General features: G+C 30.3%; 1 protein-coding gene across 1 annotated transcript in view; it reads right to left on the bottom strand.

Annotated features, from left to right (window-relative positions):
* The window catches only part of LOC103569172 (hemicentin-2), an 838,835-nt gene that overhangs the window by 141,069 nt on the left and 680,004 nt on the right, over positions 1-17,762 (bottom strand). Inside the window, exon 5 of the mRNA XM_053740875.1 lies at positions 4,101-4,442. Coding sequence (XP_053596850.1) covers positions 4,101-4,442 — 342 coding nt within the window. The remainder of the gene's footprint in view (positions 1-4,100; positions 4,443-17,762) is intronic.

The following is a 17,762-nucleotide window of genomic DNA, read 5'->3' as shown; positions in this document are numbered from 1 at the left end:
AATTATTTTATAAAAGATTATAAATTCAAATTAAGTGACTGTTTACAAAATCACGCTCTGCCGGGCATTTTTCGCTTTAACGTTCATTCGTTAGATTGAGTTTAGGTTTCGTCAAATTTTTTAAGAATTGTTATAACTATATCTTATTATATATATTTTTAAAATTCATGAAGTTTTATATAATGGAAAAATAAAGTTTCATAATTCATAAATTATTTTCCAAATCAATAAACTCATCATAGTTTAATTGATATTGACTTTGAGCAGGAATAAAGCCATGTGTTGATCGAGTAATAGTACATGACAACTTTAAGTGAGCGACTATGAATACACTCAAGGACCTTATTTACAAAATTAATATTAATTAATTATCAATATTATTTTTCAAACTAAAATTTAATTTTGATACTTAAAACTAGAAAAAAAAAATCGGTCTGTCGGTTGACCCTGCGGGCCAGCCCCAAAACTTCCCGCTGTTTTCGACCTCAAAGAGCTCGAAAACATTAGTGTAGATATATTTTTGAGCTCTTCGAGCTCGAAAATGCTATCACATGCAATTGTTTTTTTATGATTTTTTCAAGCTCTAACAAGTTACCTGTTATGCTGAAGTTTGAAAATTTAAGAATAGAAAATCATCAATGAAGCGGTTTTTAAAATTTAGTTCCTGATTTTGTTCAGTAAAATAAGTGTATTGAGGCAGAAATCAATGTCGGGGATCAAAATCAAGATTTAAATAAATTTTGACTCATGTAAGAAACAATAAAATATGAAATATCTGATAAAAATATCAAAAATTACGTTTTAACGATTTTTTTGTTGATAATATGATTTAAACTAAAAACCAAGTTCGATGACATTATATGATCAAAAGAAACCATAAAAAAGATGAGTTGGTATGATATCAGGCACATTTTAGTACGTTATATTATGATTTATCCGGAAAAAATAACATAAAATGTTATTTTTTTAACATTTCAACGCCGATATCTTTTGAACTAATCAATCGATTTTCATAGTTGACGTGGCAATCGGCGCGTTTTATTGAGTTCTAGAGCTGATTAAAATTTGAAATCGATCGCGTCAGTCGTTTCGAAAATATTTAGAAAAAACCGTTTTTCACCATTTCTTTCTCCCGCGATATCTCTCGAACAAATTAACCGATTGAGACGTCTAAGGTGGCAATCGACGCGTTTTATTAAATTCTAGAGCTGATTAGATTTTTAAGTCGATCGTATAAGTCGTTTTTGAGAAATCAATAAAAAATTAAAAAAAAAATTTTTTTTTTTTTCGTACTTCGCCAATATTTTCGAGTCTATTTGATTAAATAATCTGAAATTTTCAGGAAAGTTGAAGGCCAAAAAGCTCTTTCGATTGCCACCTCAATTATCCAAATCGATTCATTAGTTCAAAAGTTACAAAGAGTTTACATACACACACACACACACACACACACACACACACACACACACACACACACACACACACACACACACACACACACACACACACACACACACACACATACACACACTCGGACATCATTCTGAAAATAGTCAGAATAGCTTCCTAGGACCTCAAAACGTCGACATCTGATGAAAACTCGATTTTCGAAAATCGGGGTGAAAACAATAACTTCCCGAAATTTTTGAAAATCGTCGATTTTCTTAGCGGGAAGTTAATAACAATATGATTTTTCAGTTTATTTATCAATTTATATTGAGTGATTTAATCTCACTTCAATGAAAAGTGAGTCGATATAGATGAGGCATTTACCTTAATACTTTGAAAAGTACTGAGAATACTGATAATATTTATAATCATCATCACCAAATTAAATTTTTGTTTCAAAATACAAAAATTTTATTTTAAATGTCTGATAGTAATTTTAATGTTGAGAAATTTATTGTTATGCAGATAATAGTTTTGATGAAAATTTTTTTTTATATATATACTAGCTATGAATGCCCGCTTCGCTGGGTTTTTTTTTGGTGGTGTTTTTATTTATATGTTAAATTTTTTGCTCTGAAATTGCGAAAATTATTTGATAAGTTCTAAAATATTTGAACGTCGAACATCCCTTCAAATTAATTCCGATCGTTCTAAACTTTTTTTCGATCGGGTTATTCCGATTATTTTCGTATAACTTACGACTTTAAGATATACAGTTCAATTTTTACAACATTTTCCTAACTTTTAAAACAATCGAAAGCATCGAACGATAATGAAATCATTTTAGAGTAATTTAATTTAATGTACTTTAATGTAATTTAATTTAATGTATATACATTTACATTAATGTAAATACATACCTATATATTCGAATTTTCTAGAATGTAATTTTCGGAACCTTGCAAAACATTCTAGATCAATTAGAATCATTTTTTTTATATTTGAATCAACTAATCATAATTTAGAGCTTTCCGAACGATTATCCAAATACTCGCAACAATCTAGAACATTTTAGACTATTTAGAATGAATTTTGAGTGATTTAAATCAACTAAATGCGGTTTGGAGCATTCTAGATGTGTCTCGACATTTTCAGAACAATCTAGAACATTCTTGACTAATGAGAATTAATCTTAAGTAATTTAAATCAACCAAATTCATTTTGGAGCATTTCAGATTAATTAAAATTAAAGGAACAAGTTTTGTTCCTTTAATTGTGTAATCATAATCAAAATGAAAAAGTAATTTTTTTTTACTTTTCTTTCATTTTTGCATTGGTAACTCAGTAAATGTGAGAGAAAGAGAGAAAAAAACGAAAAATTGCGAAAAAATGTCATACATGTTTTAGGTTTCCACTATATACTAAATTGGTGTAATACCGTACGATGGACGGTGTGGCTCAATAAGTTATAGATCAAATTGAGCGGAATATAGTATAGTGCCAATTTAATATAGTGGAAACCTAAAACATGCAAACCTTCTCAATAAGACAATTTATAGATAAATTGAGAAAAATATAGATAGCCCGAACTGGGAATCGAACCCAGACCATGTCGGTATCGCGCCGAGTGCTCTACCAATTGAGCTATCCGGCACTATACTATATTCCGTTCAATTTGATCTATAACTTATTGAGCCACACCGTCCATCGTACGGTATTACACCAATTTAATATATAGTGGAAACCTAAAACATGTATGACATTTTTTCGCAATTTTTTCTTTCTCTCTTTCTCTCACATTTACTGAGTTACCAATGCAAAAATGAAAGAAAAGTAAAAAAAAATTACTTTTTTATTTTGATTATGATTACACAATTAAAGGAACAAAACTTGTTCCTTTAATTGTTTAACAAAACTTTGATCGTTTACCCCCAAAAAACGGCTCGATAGATCAATTTAAAAATTTATAGAGTTATTGGGGGTACATTAAGCTAAAAAAGTTCCTGGCAACAAATTTTTTATCGATATTTGCAGAGTAGCGGTTGATTTACTAAAAACTCAAAAAAAGTCATTTTTTTGTACTTACTTCTAAAGGATGTTAAAAATAAAAAAATTTTTTTTTTAGAAAAATGATGAACGGGTCGCGTTGAGTATTTTTTCAAGTTTTTAACGCCGCCCTCAAATTTACAAAGCAACTATTGGTACCTGAAATATCGATGATCAAACCCAAAAGGATCATTTTTTGTTTGGAGGCTGATATCTCTGCGGCAAATTTTCCTGCGAGGTTTAAAAAAAGCCAAATTGATGCTGAATAAATTTGCCAAACGACTTATGCATTGGTTTGGTTGACAAAATTTTTCCACGATCCGTGGGCTCTTTGGAAAAAAAAAAAAATTTAGAAATTTTTGGTCTCGCGGTATTTCTCATGTTAGCGTAATAACCAGACCTTTTAAAAAATTTTGATAAAAATGCACCGAAAAAGGTTTCAAGCTATAAAATGCTTTTTTTAAAATCTCCATACGATTATTTTTCACAAGGTTACAGCCTTCCAAAAATTACTAAAAAATTTATAAAATTTTTCTGTTCCTTTAATTTTTTGCGTTAGTATATATATATATATATATATATATATATATATATATATATATATATATATATATATATATATATATATATATATATATATATATGTGTGTGTGTAAAATACTCACATTGAACATCAAGTAGAATACTAGCATTCATGGGTACATTGAGTGTGACGTGTCGAGCAGTACAGATGATGGTGGCATTGTGATGTCCACGTTGAACTTTGAGATGTGCTCCACTGTGACCAGCACGAGTGGACGGTACTACTGTCAGGTTGTCTGGCGGTTGCTCAGGACCTTCCGATGTGGTTTGTGACAGTGTCATTCCCCAAGACAGTACCGAAGGTGGATTGCCTCCTTCAGCAGCACATTCCAAAGTGAGTTCCGAGCCTTCCTTGACTGGTACGAACTGATTTCCCGGGTCCAAGCGGCGGCCATCTATCAGCAGATAAGTCCCTCGAGGCGCTTCTGAAACACGAGTGGTCGTAAACCGTTGAGAATTTGTGGCATTTCTCCGCCATAAAACTGTCCCACAGGCATTTTCACTAGTAACGAACGAAGTGTATCATTCAGAGAGTCAATTGGATCATTTAATATTATCAATAAATTGTGGACGCTGACATAGCAAAATACTATAGGTTAAGATTGATAATAAATCTAACTATCTTTACTTATACACATCCGTTTGTCTTTACGTACATTAATTGATATATGTATATGTTTCTTCATGAAAAAAAGTCAATAATATAAAACGGTTTAGTTACTTGTTTAGAAAATATATGTATAGATATCATAAAAAAATAAATGTTAGAAACAAGTCCAAAAATATAAAACAAAAACATGTAAAAGCTTGCGGCAAAACATAATGTCGCTACGAAAAAAAAGTTATGAACTAAGGATGAGTCTGCACGAGCATACAGCAGGTGTTAATACTGATGCTAAAAATAAGGCTTTAGCTACCTCTTAGAAATACATTTGGCACACATGCTGCATCGTATCATGAGACTAGAGTGCCTTCCTTCGTTCACTAAATGATTCCCTGTCATTTTAAAACTGTGTATACTTTAAAAAATTTAACCAATATTTCATTAAAACTATAAGATAAATTTTTATTTCTTTCACAAGGAAAATATTTTCCAATAAATGATAATTTTTAATCTTTAAGAGACGTACTTAATGAAATTACCAAAGATTCTCAAATGGATAATTCACATGGATATTTCACACAATACTTTCAAAGCTTACATCTCGTGATCGAATTGATTAAATTGAATTAATTTTTTTTTCAATAGATAAAAAACTTTTTTTCAAAATATGTGTTAAAAATGACGCACATTTGAAAATAATATCCAGGTGATTTTTACCCAGTATATTTCTTGAAGGTTTATTAATTTGTCAACCTTTTTTATATAATCTTTAAAAATTTGATTATCAAGTTATTATCCACCTAATGTTTGTATTCTTTATTACTACTACGTTGGTAGTATTATATTTTTGCCTCGTGAAAAATAGGGTTCTTATTGTTAGGGAAATTGGTATGTTGTGAGAAAAAAAAAAGAAAAGAGTACTAGGTAAAATTCACATATGCAAAAGTCTCACGATGAGAAAAGCAACACGCTAGACCCACAAATATGTATATGTTGCATTATGTGCAACCGCGCTATCCTTCCTTGGTATTCCTGTTACTCTGGTGGGCAAATGTTAAATATTCAAGAGTAAGGTTCAACATGGAGTTTCTCTACTTGCGAAAAATTGTGCACTGGATAGTAAAAATGAAACGTCTTCACTTAAAAATTTTTTTCTTATATTTTAATTTAATACTCTCTTTTCTTTTTTGGTTTTATGATACAGAAATATGAACAACACCAACTAACCGTTGGAAATAAAGTTTATGTAAAGTGAAGAAAAGAAAATAAGCAGAAATTATATATTATCGCATGTGCATATTACTTGGATACCACCAACGTATCACTGTATGCATATTGATTTAGCAATTAGAAGCAGCTGTTTTCCTTGAATGAAAAATACTCCGGTCAACTGAAGAATCACGAAGAGTAAAGCCTTTTATCGGTTTCAACTCGAGCGTGATGACTTCTTTCATTTCCTCCAGGACTGTATTTCACAAGCTGTGAATTATATTTTTCTCCAACTTCAGTGAAGAATAAAACGACAATTTAAAGGAAAAGAAAATAAATAAATGTCAACGGTCTATGAAATTTCTAGAAGCTTTAAAAAAGTATTCATTTTTGCATTAAAAAGCTGTCGCAAAATGAAATAAACATGGTATTACTATTTCAATTTATAAATATTAATAAAAAATTAAAATTAATTTATTTAAGTTACCGTGAAAAAAAATTTAATATGGCTATTGGATTTTCCTAGACTGTCACAATAGATGATGGGATTCCCAATAATAATTTAGACTTGCTTACCAATAAAAAAAAAAATACGAGACTTTCGGCTTCTATTGATATCTTGCATCCTCTGGTCGTTGTCACGCATGAGCGCGTTCAATCGACTTTTATCGAAAGACGCAGTATTTGGTTCGTAAAAATTACTTATCTAGTTCAATTTATTATTAATAATTAATTTTTTTTTTTTCATTTATAGGCTATTTCCATTTTACAAATCAACAAATTAGTTCCACTAAACTCCATCCATTGATCATATATTTTGATGAAACATTTGTTTTAACTTAGGCGTAGGAAAATATTTTATTTCAAAAGTTATTTTGTTGTTCTCAAAGATATAAAAATTAAAAAAAATGAAAATCACTCATTATATTCTTTAAAAAAGAATTAGCGGAATTTACTAGCAAATAGGGATTATTCACTAATTTCCACTAATTTAACTATTTATCCCTAATTATTTTATACGATGCACAATTATTTTTAACTTCTCGCTCAGAAAATCGATGATTTTCAAAAATTTCGAAAAGTTATTGTTTTTACCCCGATTTGCAAAAATCGAAATTTCATCAGATGTCGACGTTTTGAGATATTAAGAAGCTATTCTGACTATTTTTAGAATGATGACTGAGTGTCTGTATATATGTGTGTGTGGGTGTATGCGTGCGCGCGCGCGCGTGTGTGTGTGTGTGTGTGTGTCCGGTCTATAACTTTTTACCTAATGAACCGATTTGGATGGTTAAAGCGGCAATCGAAAGAGCTTATTGGCCATCAACTTTTCTGAAAATTTCAGATCATTTCATCGAGTAGTCTCGAAAATATTGGTGAATTACGAAAAAAAAATTTTTTTTTTTTTAGTTTTTTATTGATTCCTCAGAAATGACTTATACGATCGACTTTAAAATATAATCAGTTCTAGAACTTAACAACACGCATCGATTTTCGTCTTAGCCATCTCAATCGGATAATTCGTTCGAGAGTTATCGCGGGAAATAGAAACGGTAAAAAACTTTATTTTTGCGAATATATTTGAAACAACTGAACTAAACAATTCCAAAATCTGATCAGCTTTAGAATTTATTAAAACGCGTCGATTTTCACCCCAAACATCAAAATCGGGTCATTTTTCTAAGAAGTATCCTGGAAAAAAGAAATGGTTAAAAACGGTTTTTTGCAAATATCTTTAAAATAATTGAACCAAACGATTTTAAAATCTGATGAGCCTTAAACTTTATCAAAACGGTTCGATTGCCACTTCAACCATAGAAATCAAATTATTTGTCAATGAAGTATCGTGGGGAAAAAAAAAGATAAAAAACGGTCTTTGAGGTTCAATTCCCAATGTCTTTGAAATGGCTGAACCGATCAATTTCTAATTTTAATCAGCTACAGAATTCAATGAAACACATCAATTGCTACCTCAAACGTCAAAATCGGTTAATTAGTTCAAAAGATATCAGCGTTGAAAAGTGAAAAGAAAAAAACATTTTATGTTATTTTTTCCGGATAAATCATCATACAATGTATAAAATATGTCCGGAATCATACCAACTCTTCCTCTTTATGGTTTCTGTCGATCATCATAAGATGTCATTTACCTTGTTCTTTGGTTTAAATCATATTATCAACAAAAAAATTGAAAAATTACAGTTTTTAATATTTCTCTCGGATATTTTATATAATATTGCTCTGACATGAGTCAAAACTTATTTAAATCATGATTTTAAATACTGACATTGATTTCTGCCTCAATACACTCATTTTATTAAACATAATCAGGAATTAAATTTTTAAAAGTTTTTCATTAATGATTTTCGATTCTTAAATTTACAAACTTTAGCATCAAACATAACTTGTTAGAGCTTGAAAAGATTATAAAAAAACAACTGCATGTTATTACATTGCTATTGCATTTTCGAGCTCGAAAATAAATTCACAGTGATGTTTTCAAGGTCCTTGAGCTCGAAAATAGCGGGAAGTTTCGGGGCTGGCCCGCAGGGCCAACCGACACCCAGATTTTTTTTTGTATGATTCCTCATTTATCGAGTTTCAAAAGCGGACATTTTCAAGTGATTGAAAATTTGATTTTCCAGGAACTTTTACTTTACTTTTTGAGTCATCGTACACTTATAAAATTTTACGCAAAACCCTACTTAATCACAGAAATCAATTTTAAAATTTTCGGTTGCTTTTCATAATGAACAAATCCAACGAGTAGTAAGTTTCAATAAGTCTGCACACAGCTATAAAATTTTTTAGGAACTCTTTGAAAAAAAAACTATTTTTATTGATTTCTTTTAAATTACTTACTTAAAATTATTTATTAACGCTTTGGCTTTAAAAAAATTCCCTACTCTGCTCGCCACTGGCTGCAGACTACATCACTACCATGGCTCTTACGTGAATATTTCTGAAGACTTTAACACCCAAAGCGTTAAGGAATCAAAATTACTTTTTTATTATGCCAAAATATATTTTCATAGACAGAAAGAAATGTAAGGTGCTTATCGCCATACTCTTATCATAGTATTGCATCAAGTACCATAAGTATGGTGTTATCTACTATACTGTATAGTACAAAAATCTTTGCGAAGTTTACATGTCTGTATAGCGGAATAGGCTAGATCAGTATAGGCTGTAACGGGTAGAATTGGGGTTAATTTCAATTTTTAATTAAGAGTTATTAATTACTTGATAAGTTGAAAATGAACCATCCAGAACCAGAAAAGACCTTTATATAGGTTTCGAGCCCTTGTTCTACTACCTCTACAATAATTAATCACGGTTTTTTTTTTTATTTAAATCACGGTTACGCGGTCAATTCCCATACACACACACACAAAATTACGCTGACTAGGAACGCGGTTCTACCCCCTCCCGGATGCTTCAGGGGTGTCTGGTCGACTTCCCCGACGGCCCTGCACGAGTTTCCCTTCCCTGAGGGTAAGGGGATGGTCTCTGTCTAACCCCCACCTAATCGGCTAGTTTCACCTACCACCCCTTGGCAGAAGGCATCAGAGTGGGGACCCTTAAATCTCCCCGAGAATCAAATTTCGCTTACCTTGGTCCGGTCGGACTCGGGGTAGTCGAAGTTCCAGATGTCGTCCAGGGAATGGTCTTCCTCCAGAAAACGTCTCGGGAGACTAAATTGCCCGATACGGGCTTTACCGAGCGCTTTTATTATCTGAGCCATCCGTTACACATACGGAAAAGGATAAATTTCATCGCCCTCTATTGTTGCTTTCTGAAGCGTGGCGATAGAGAAATTATTCTAAGTCCAACCGACAAAAATCAAAGGAAGCAGAAAAACGATGAAATATTATTCAAGAGATTGAATTTCTTCTAAGTTTTGTGTTTTAATATCAGTGAGAAATGAAAAAATATAATTTAACGGCATATAAAAATGGTTTGAAAAGGAAAAGAATGTGTTTAAGAGTTTGAGCAAACATCTAATACGGAGAAGTTAGCCGTACGGCTTACGCACTCGCGAGCGAACGGAGAGAGAATGAAAGAATACGCGATTAAAATACTAAGTTAAATTAAACTCTCTCACATTATTCTTTCATATTTTGTCTTATTTTGTATTTCTTTCAATCTCTTAAATCTTTTAAGAGATTCATATGGAATCATTTTTTTTTCACCTTCAATTTTACTGGCTCGGGACTTAGAATAATTTCACTCGGCGCACATCATTCTATACACTCGTACCAATGTAATATCACACAAAATCTTAGTAATAATATAACACAACCATAGTAAATAAATCAACATAGTTATAGTGATAGTTTTAGTATATTAAAAGAAACCACAGTAAATAGTTAATAATAGTAATTAAGTCATAGTTATAATACCAATATTTAAGTAGATTACAATAAACAAGTAGTAATTAAGTAACGTAGTTATCTAGTCATAGTTAATAAGAGATATAGTTTTTTTTAAGTACGAGTAGTAAGTAGGATAAACACCATAGTTTAGGTTTAGTCATAAGTAATAATAATAATAGTAATACTAGTTATAAATCATAGTAATAAGTAAAAATAAACAATTAATAATAGTCATAAGAAAATCACAATAGTAATTAGTCAAATAGTAATAAGAAAATCATAGTAGTATAAGCAACTAGTAATAAGAGTAAAAACAAAACAAAACTTGGTCCGCACAAACGGGTCCACCATTACAAGGCTTGAGTCCAATACTACATTAAAGAAATGGTAATGCCACTAGGCTGAGTACAATACATCTTTGTGGAGTAGACAATACACTATCGGATTACCATCAATACTGTGTAAATGTAGTTGCTAATTTTTTTATGTAATCTTTATTAATATCAATAATAAACATTTATCAAATTTAAAAAGAAATTATAAATAAATAAATTCAAGAAAGAAATAACTAGTTTATTTTCTTATTCATCTTTTAAATTTTACAAAAAATAATTTCTCATAATTTAAAAATTAATTTTTTTAAAAGATATATTTTTGTTATTTAAAGCAATCAATATATTTCAGAACATTTTTACCATATTTTCTCGCCTCCGGACGGAAAGCGTCAACTTTCGTCCGGCTGTTCGAAACGAAGTTACCGCTTTCCGCCTCCGTCGACGCGAAAAATAGTATACACACCACGGGAAGTAAATAAGATAGCCTCAGATCACATGTTTGTTGACCTCGGCTTCGCCTCGGCCCACAATTACATGTGATCTGAGACATTTCTTACTTTACTTCCCTAGATGTGTAATATACTATTTATTTTCTACTGAATCCAATTAAGAATTTTTAATTGGTACGAATTGATTTCAATCGGGAATAAAAAGAACCATATAATTTATGCTGAAAATGATTAATATTAATAATAACATAGATTTATCATTAATATTATGTTATATATTTCTCTACTTGAGTAATATCACGTCAAGTGGACCCCCCATTTTCCACTCGATCATGAAAATTAAGTCCATGTATTTTCTTCTTATGTAGTCACAATGAAAAATTGAACTCTCAAACGATTTTTCAAAATTTTCATTTTAACAACAATTTTTTTTACAATGAAAATTTTGAGTACATTTAATTAAAAAATAGATTCCAAAACAACCATTAAAACTAAATTAATGAAATTTTCAGGATTTATTCTCAAATATCTATATTTCATAAAAATATTAATAGCTTAATAGTATATTGTACAACTAGTGCGGTAAGTTGTCGATTGCCTACGGGAGCGAAGTTGAGCGCACGAACGAAGTGATTGCGCTCATTCGCTCGTGCAGGTAATCGACAACACCGCACGAACTGAACACAGTTTTTTTTATCATGAATGCGATATGAGTACTATTTTAGTGCTCGTTGTTTTGTTCCCCAAGTAGCTTTGCTGGTTCAACTGTTGCTGCGACATTTTCGTGGGTTAAACGATTATCTGCATACGACTAGAAGTAAATTTGCGTGCGACAAGTTTACTTGTCGCACTCAAATTTATTTGTCGCACGCAGATAATCGTTTAACGCCCACAAATGACGTAGAAGCAGTTGAATAGGCAAACAGCTATTTGGCGAACAAAAGAGCGTGCACTAAGATAACACATATATTGCATGAATGATAAAAAATTATTTTTCATTATTAAACTGAAACAAGGAAAACTAACTTATAATTAAACTTAATTATTAATTAATAATATTTTATAAATTATTACTAAGTAATTATTGATACACTAATTATTTATTGAACGATAATCAGGGAAAACTAACTAATAATTAAACTTAATTATTTGTCAGTTTTCCCCATTTCAGTTTAATAATAAAAAATTATTTTATTGTATTGTTCATGATGTTGTTTAAAAAAAATAAAATTTGTTTAGTAATAATATTTTTAGATGTTACTTTGAATTATGACTGACCAAAGCTGCAATAGAGCCTGAGACGCTCAGGCGCGCACTGCATTGAGAGCGCTCAGTGACCGGCGCGCGGTGATTAATAAATTCATATTGTTTAAACTAATCGCGAGCAGTGAATTTTTCTTTCGGAATCTTAAACTTTAATAGATATCGCATGTAAACCATGAAAAGAAACTGCATTTGGTGACTGAGAAGTCAATGAAATTTTCATTTGTTTACTTAAAATTAATTAGCAATAGGATAATAAGTAAAGAATTTTAAGCTATTAGTATTTCTGTAAAATATAGACATTTGACCATAAATCCTGAAAATTCTATTACTTAGCGAGCACTAAAATAGTACTCATATCGCATTCATGATAAAAAAAACTGTGTTCAGTTCGTGCGGTGTTGTCGATTACCTGCACGAGCGAATGAGCGCAATCACTTCGTTCGTGCGCTCAACTTCGCTCTCGTGGGCAATCGACAACTTACCGCACTAGTTGTACAATATACTATTAAGCTATTAATATTTTTATGAAATATAGATATTTGAGAATAAATCCTGAAAATTTCATTAATTTAGTTTTAAACGTTGTTTTGGAATCTATTTTTAATTAAAAGTACTCAAAATTTTCATTGTAAATCAAATTGTTGTTAAAATGAGAATTTTGAAAAATCGTTTGAGGGTTTAATTTTTCATAGTGACTACATAAGACAAATATACACAGACTTAATTTTCGTGATCAAGTGGAAAATGGGGGGTCCACTTGACGCGATTTTACTCACTTGTAAATATTGGGTTCAATATTATAATATTTATGGATAATATATTTAGACTATAACCGAACATAATCTATATTTTGACTTCAGTAAACTTTGGTACTGCTGCAATATAAGCATACGTAATTTGACAATATTGAACAGGGTTATCTGCCAGAAGCATTGTGGATACCAGCAAGCAGTATGGGCCTGACGCCCATACTGACATAGACTCATACGCCACGACGATTGTGAAAACATATAATTTTTAAACGAATGAAAAAATTCTTGCTACCATACAATATGGTCGAATCGACCACACAGCATAGTGGTATCCGTGCAAAATTTCTTTCCGTGTATTTTGCGATAGTTTAGAAATAAATTGGTTAAACAATTGGAAAAATATTTTAGTAAAGTTCTGAAAAGATCTGCTAGATTTATAATTTTATGTATTGCTAACAGAAACAAATGGCGGAAATGATAATAGCACTAACTCTGAATTATGCATGTTCAGTTTCGAAGATAATCGGAGACTTCTAACGCAGATAGCAAAATGACGTGTTGATGAGTTCTGAATGAGTTCCTATTTATGATTTGTACGTCTCATCAACATGTTAAAGAAGTCGTTAAGACGTTCTCAAGATCTCGAATAAGCCACCTAGCGAGCTCAGTAAGACGTCTTTAAAAAGAGTTCTCAAAGAATTCTTTTTTCTGACTTCACAAATAAAACTTCAGTATGAATTTACCATGACGTCTTTAAGAAGCTCCTTATTTTGACTTCATAAAGAAGTTTAAAAATGAATCCATTTCAACGTCACAAAACTGACGTCTTATGTATGGAGTCTTCAAGAACTCTTAATTAAGAGTTCTTAAAAATGACACCTTGAAGAAGTCATTATAAGACTTCTTGCGGACGCCTTCAAAAAGACATCGTAAAGCAATCATTCCGACTTGAATGCTGTCTGGCTACTCATTTTAAATGTAAATGATTTTGAAAGTTTTTAACTTCCCGGTCAGAAAATCGACAATTTTCGAAAAATTCGGGAAAAGTTATTGTTTTCACCCCGATTTGCGAAAATCGAAATTTCATCAGATGTCGAAGTTTTGAGGTTCGAGGAAGCTATTCTGACTATTTTCAGAATGATGTCCGAGTGTCTGTATGTGTGTGTGTGTATGTATGTATGTATGTAAACTCTTTATAGCTTTTTAACTAATAAACCTATTTGGATGGTTAAGGCGGCAATCAAAAGAGCTTTTTGGCCATCAACTTTTCTAAAATTGTAGATCATTTGATCAAGCAGACTCAAAAATATTAGAGAATTACGAAAAAAAAAAATTTTTTATTTTTAGTTTTTTATTGATTTCTCAAATGCGACTTATATGATCGACTTAAAAATTTAATCAGCTCTAGAACTCAATAAAACGCGTCGATTGCCGTCTTAGCCTTCTCAATCGGATAATTCGTTCGAGAGTTATTGCGAAAGAAAGAAATGATAAAAAACGAGTTTTTCCAAATATCTACGAAACAGCTAAACCGATCGATTTCAAATTTTAATCAGCTCTAGAATTCAATAAAACAAGCCGGTTGCTAATTAAAACGTCAAAATTGGTGAATTAGTTCAAAAGATATCGGCATTGAAAAATTAAAAAAAAATAACATATTATGTTATTTTTTCCGGATAAATCATAATATAATGTACTAAAATATGTCTATGTATAAAATCATAGCAACTCTTCCTCTTTATGGTTTTTTCGATCATCATATAATGTCATCTAATTCTTTTTTTAGTTTAAATCCTACTATCAATAGAAAATTGAAAAAACGCGATTTTTAATATGTTTCTCGGATATTTCATATTTTATTGTTTCTGACATAAGTCAAAGCTTATTTAAATCTTAATTTGAATTCCTGGTATTGGTTTCTGCCTCAATACACTAATTTTATTGAACATAATCGGAAATTAAATTTTAAAAACCGCTTCTTTATTAATGATTTTCGATTCTAAAATTTTCAAACTTCAGCATAAAACGTAACTTGTTAGAGCTTGAAAAGATCATAAAAAAACAACCGCATGTAAATAGCATTTTCGAGCTCCTTGAGCTCGAAAACAGTGGGAAGTTTTGGGGCTGGCCCGCAGAGCTAACCGACGCCCAGATTTTTTTTATAATTGTCTGATTTTGAAAAAAATATCGTTGGCAGAAAATTATGAAATGAATAAATAAATACCTAGTAAAAAATCAGGAAAATTACTTTTAAACCTAAATAATTCTTTTCAAACAATTACGTTCATAACTATTCAAAAATTGAGTTGAAACCAAAATCAATATCCTTATCGAATCAAAACCAATTGAATAAACCATTTATTTAACTTTAATTCGATCAACTCATTCAACAAAATTAATTTGTCCCATTTGCATACACGAAAAAAAAAATGTTGAAATTTACTCGAATAATCAATACTTTTTATTGTTATAAATATTACTGCAGCATCTGGGTGTAATTTTGTTGTATATTATGAAGTATAAGGTTAAAATATATGAGTGGTCTGTTAAAATATACTTATGCTCGAAGAAGACAAGTGCAGGGTAAACACATAGTTTTTAGGTAGATTTTTCTAAAAATCTAGGTGTTGTATTTGTCCTCAAGGTCGGTTTTTCAAGGAATATTGTTATAACCTATCATAATTGATTAAGTAGAGTTTAAAAATACGTTTCATTGAAAAATTTCTACACATATACATACATAAATTTTTCAATGAAACGTATTTTTAAACTCTACTTAATCAATACTGATAAGTTATGACAATATTCCTTGAAAAACCGACCTTGAGGACAAATACAATACCTAGATTTTTAGAAAAATCTACCTAAAAACTATGTGTTTACCGTGCACTCGTCTTCTTCGAGCATAAGTATATTTTAACAGATCACTCATATATTTTAACCTTATACTTCCATATATATAACAAAATTACACCCAGATGCTGCAGTAATATTTAAAACAATAAAAAGTATCGATAAGTCGAGTAAATTTCAACATTTATAAATATATATATATATATATATATATGGGTCATTCCATGTCAAATCGATCGATAGTTGACAACGACCCCTTTCGATTTGGACGAATTTTGGTCAGACGTTTTGTTATTACTATATAACGCAATTCTGGCAAAGGAAAAAAATTTGAAAATTTTTCTTCAGAAATGCAAAATACAAATTTTCGCTATTTTTCTAGTGTTTCAACATTATTCTTCAAATATCTCAAAAACTATGATGGTTACAATAACGATTCAAAGCTAGTTTTGAAAGGGATACTTGAGTCTATGAAAAAAAAAAAAATATTCCAAAAAATAATTTCGAAAAATGGCAAATTTTTCGAATTTGGAATTCTTGAAGTTCATCAAAAATGTCGATCGACATTCAATTTTTGTCTGTACATTACCTTGTACTTATTTTGAAGATCCTGAAATTTTTAGAACTGTGTTTTTTGTTTTTGCAAAAATATGAATTTTTGAATTTTATTAAAGAAATTTTTTTTTTTTTTCATTTTTTGTTATGTAAAGTTAACCAATCACGTAATTTTGTAAATTTCAGCAGTAAAAATTTCACTTATTGCCATAATAATGTGAAAACGACCAATATTGACGGTTATATTCTTATCTATTCAATAGATATCAGATAAATGAGAATATAATTGTCACTAATGATGAAAGTTTGTCTAATAATCTTTAATTCATGAACTTAAATTTTATGTTTGGACCATTTCTTTTAATAATTTGATAGCTTTAAAAATTATAGTGGAATCTAAAAATGTTGAAAATATGGTTTTCATTTCACATAACTTATGAATTTCCCATTATAATCCAACTTCGTCAGTTATATTTTATTGTGAACAAAATAATCTGTACATTTCACAGCTATTTCATATTTTAAAAGTATTGTTTCTATTACTTCTGATGTTATTAATATATTTGTTATATTTGTTATTAATAAAGTCCAGGGTACTCATTTTCTTTAAGATCCAGGGGATCAGGCCGGTCGCCAATTAATTGTAAAAGTCCAGGAGACTCATCAATTAATTATAAAAGCCCGGTGGATATAATTGTTATGTGATAAATAAATTTTGATAATTATATTAGTTCAAAATTGTGTTAATTAAATTTAATTTCTCATCCTTCCTCACTCTTGTAAAATTCAACGACCCTGATTTTTAAAATTAACATCTCCGGTTCTGGAAGGCCGAAACTTTTTTTCCAGTGGCAGCCTTATTAAGATCAATTAATAAAGGGGCCAAACTGAGCAAGGTTGAAAAATACTCGGCTACAATTGTATTTGTCTTCATGATGGAATTTTTGAAAAATGTTGCTACCTCTAACTCAGCTCGACAAGCTGAGTCAGGAAAGACATTTGGTTCACAAGCTTATATATATATATATATGTATATATATATATATATATATATATATATATATATATATATATATATATATATATATATGGGGCATTCCACGCCAAATCGACCACTTTTGACTCCGACCCCTTTAGATTTAGCTGAAAATTTTTTCTCTTTCACTACCCGCTCAAAAACGTTTCTCATAATTTTTTCAAATTTTTTCACCCAACCAAAAAAAAAGGTATGAATTTTCGAAAAAAATTGCTTTTTTTATTTTGAATAACTATAACTTTTTCAAAATTCAACTGATTGGGACGTTTTTTTTTTTTCAAATTTATTTTCTGAAAAAAAATTCAAAAAA

This window comes from Microplitis demolitor, chromosome 7 (assembly GCF_026212275.2).
Source record: "Microplitis demolitor isolate Queensland-Clemson2020A chromosome 7, iyMicDemo2.1a, whole genome shotgun sequence".
Classification (NCBI taxonomy): domain Eukaryota; kingdom Metazoa; phylum Arthropoda; class Insecta; order Hymenoptera; family Braconidae; genus Microplitis; species Microplitis demolitor.
This window is presented reverse-complemented; position numbering and strand designations above follow the sequence as displayed.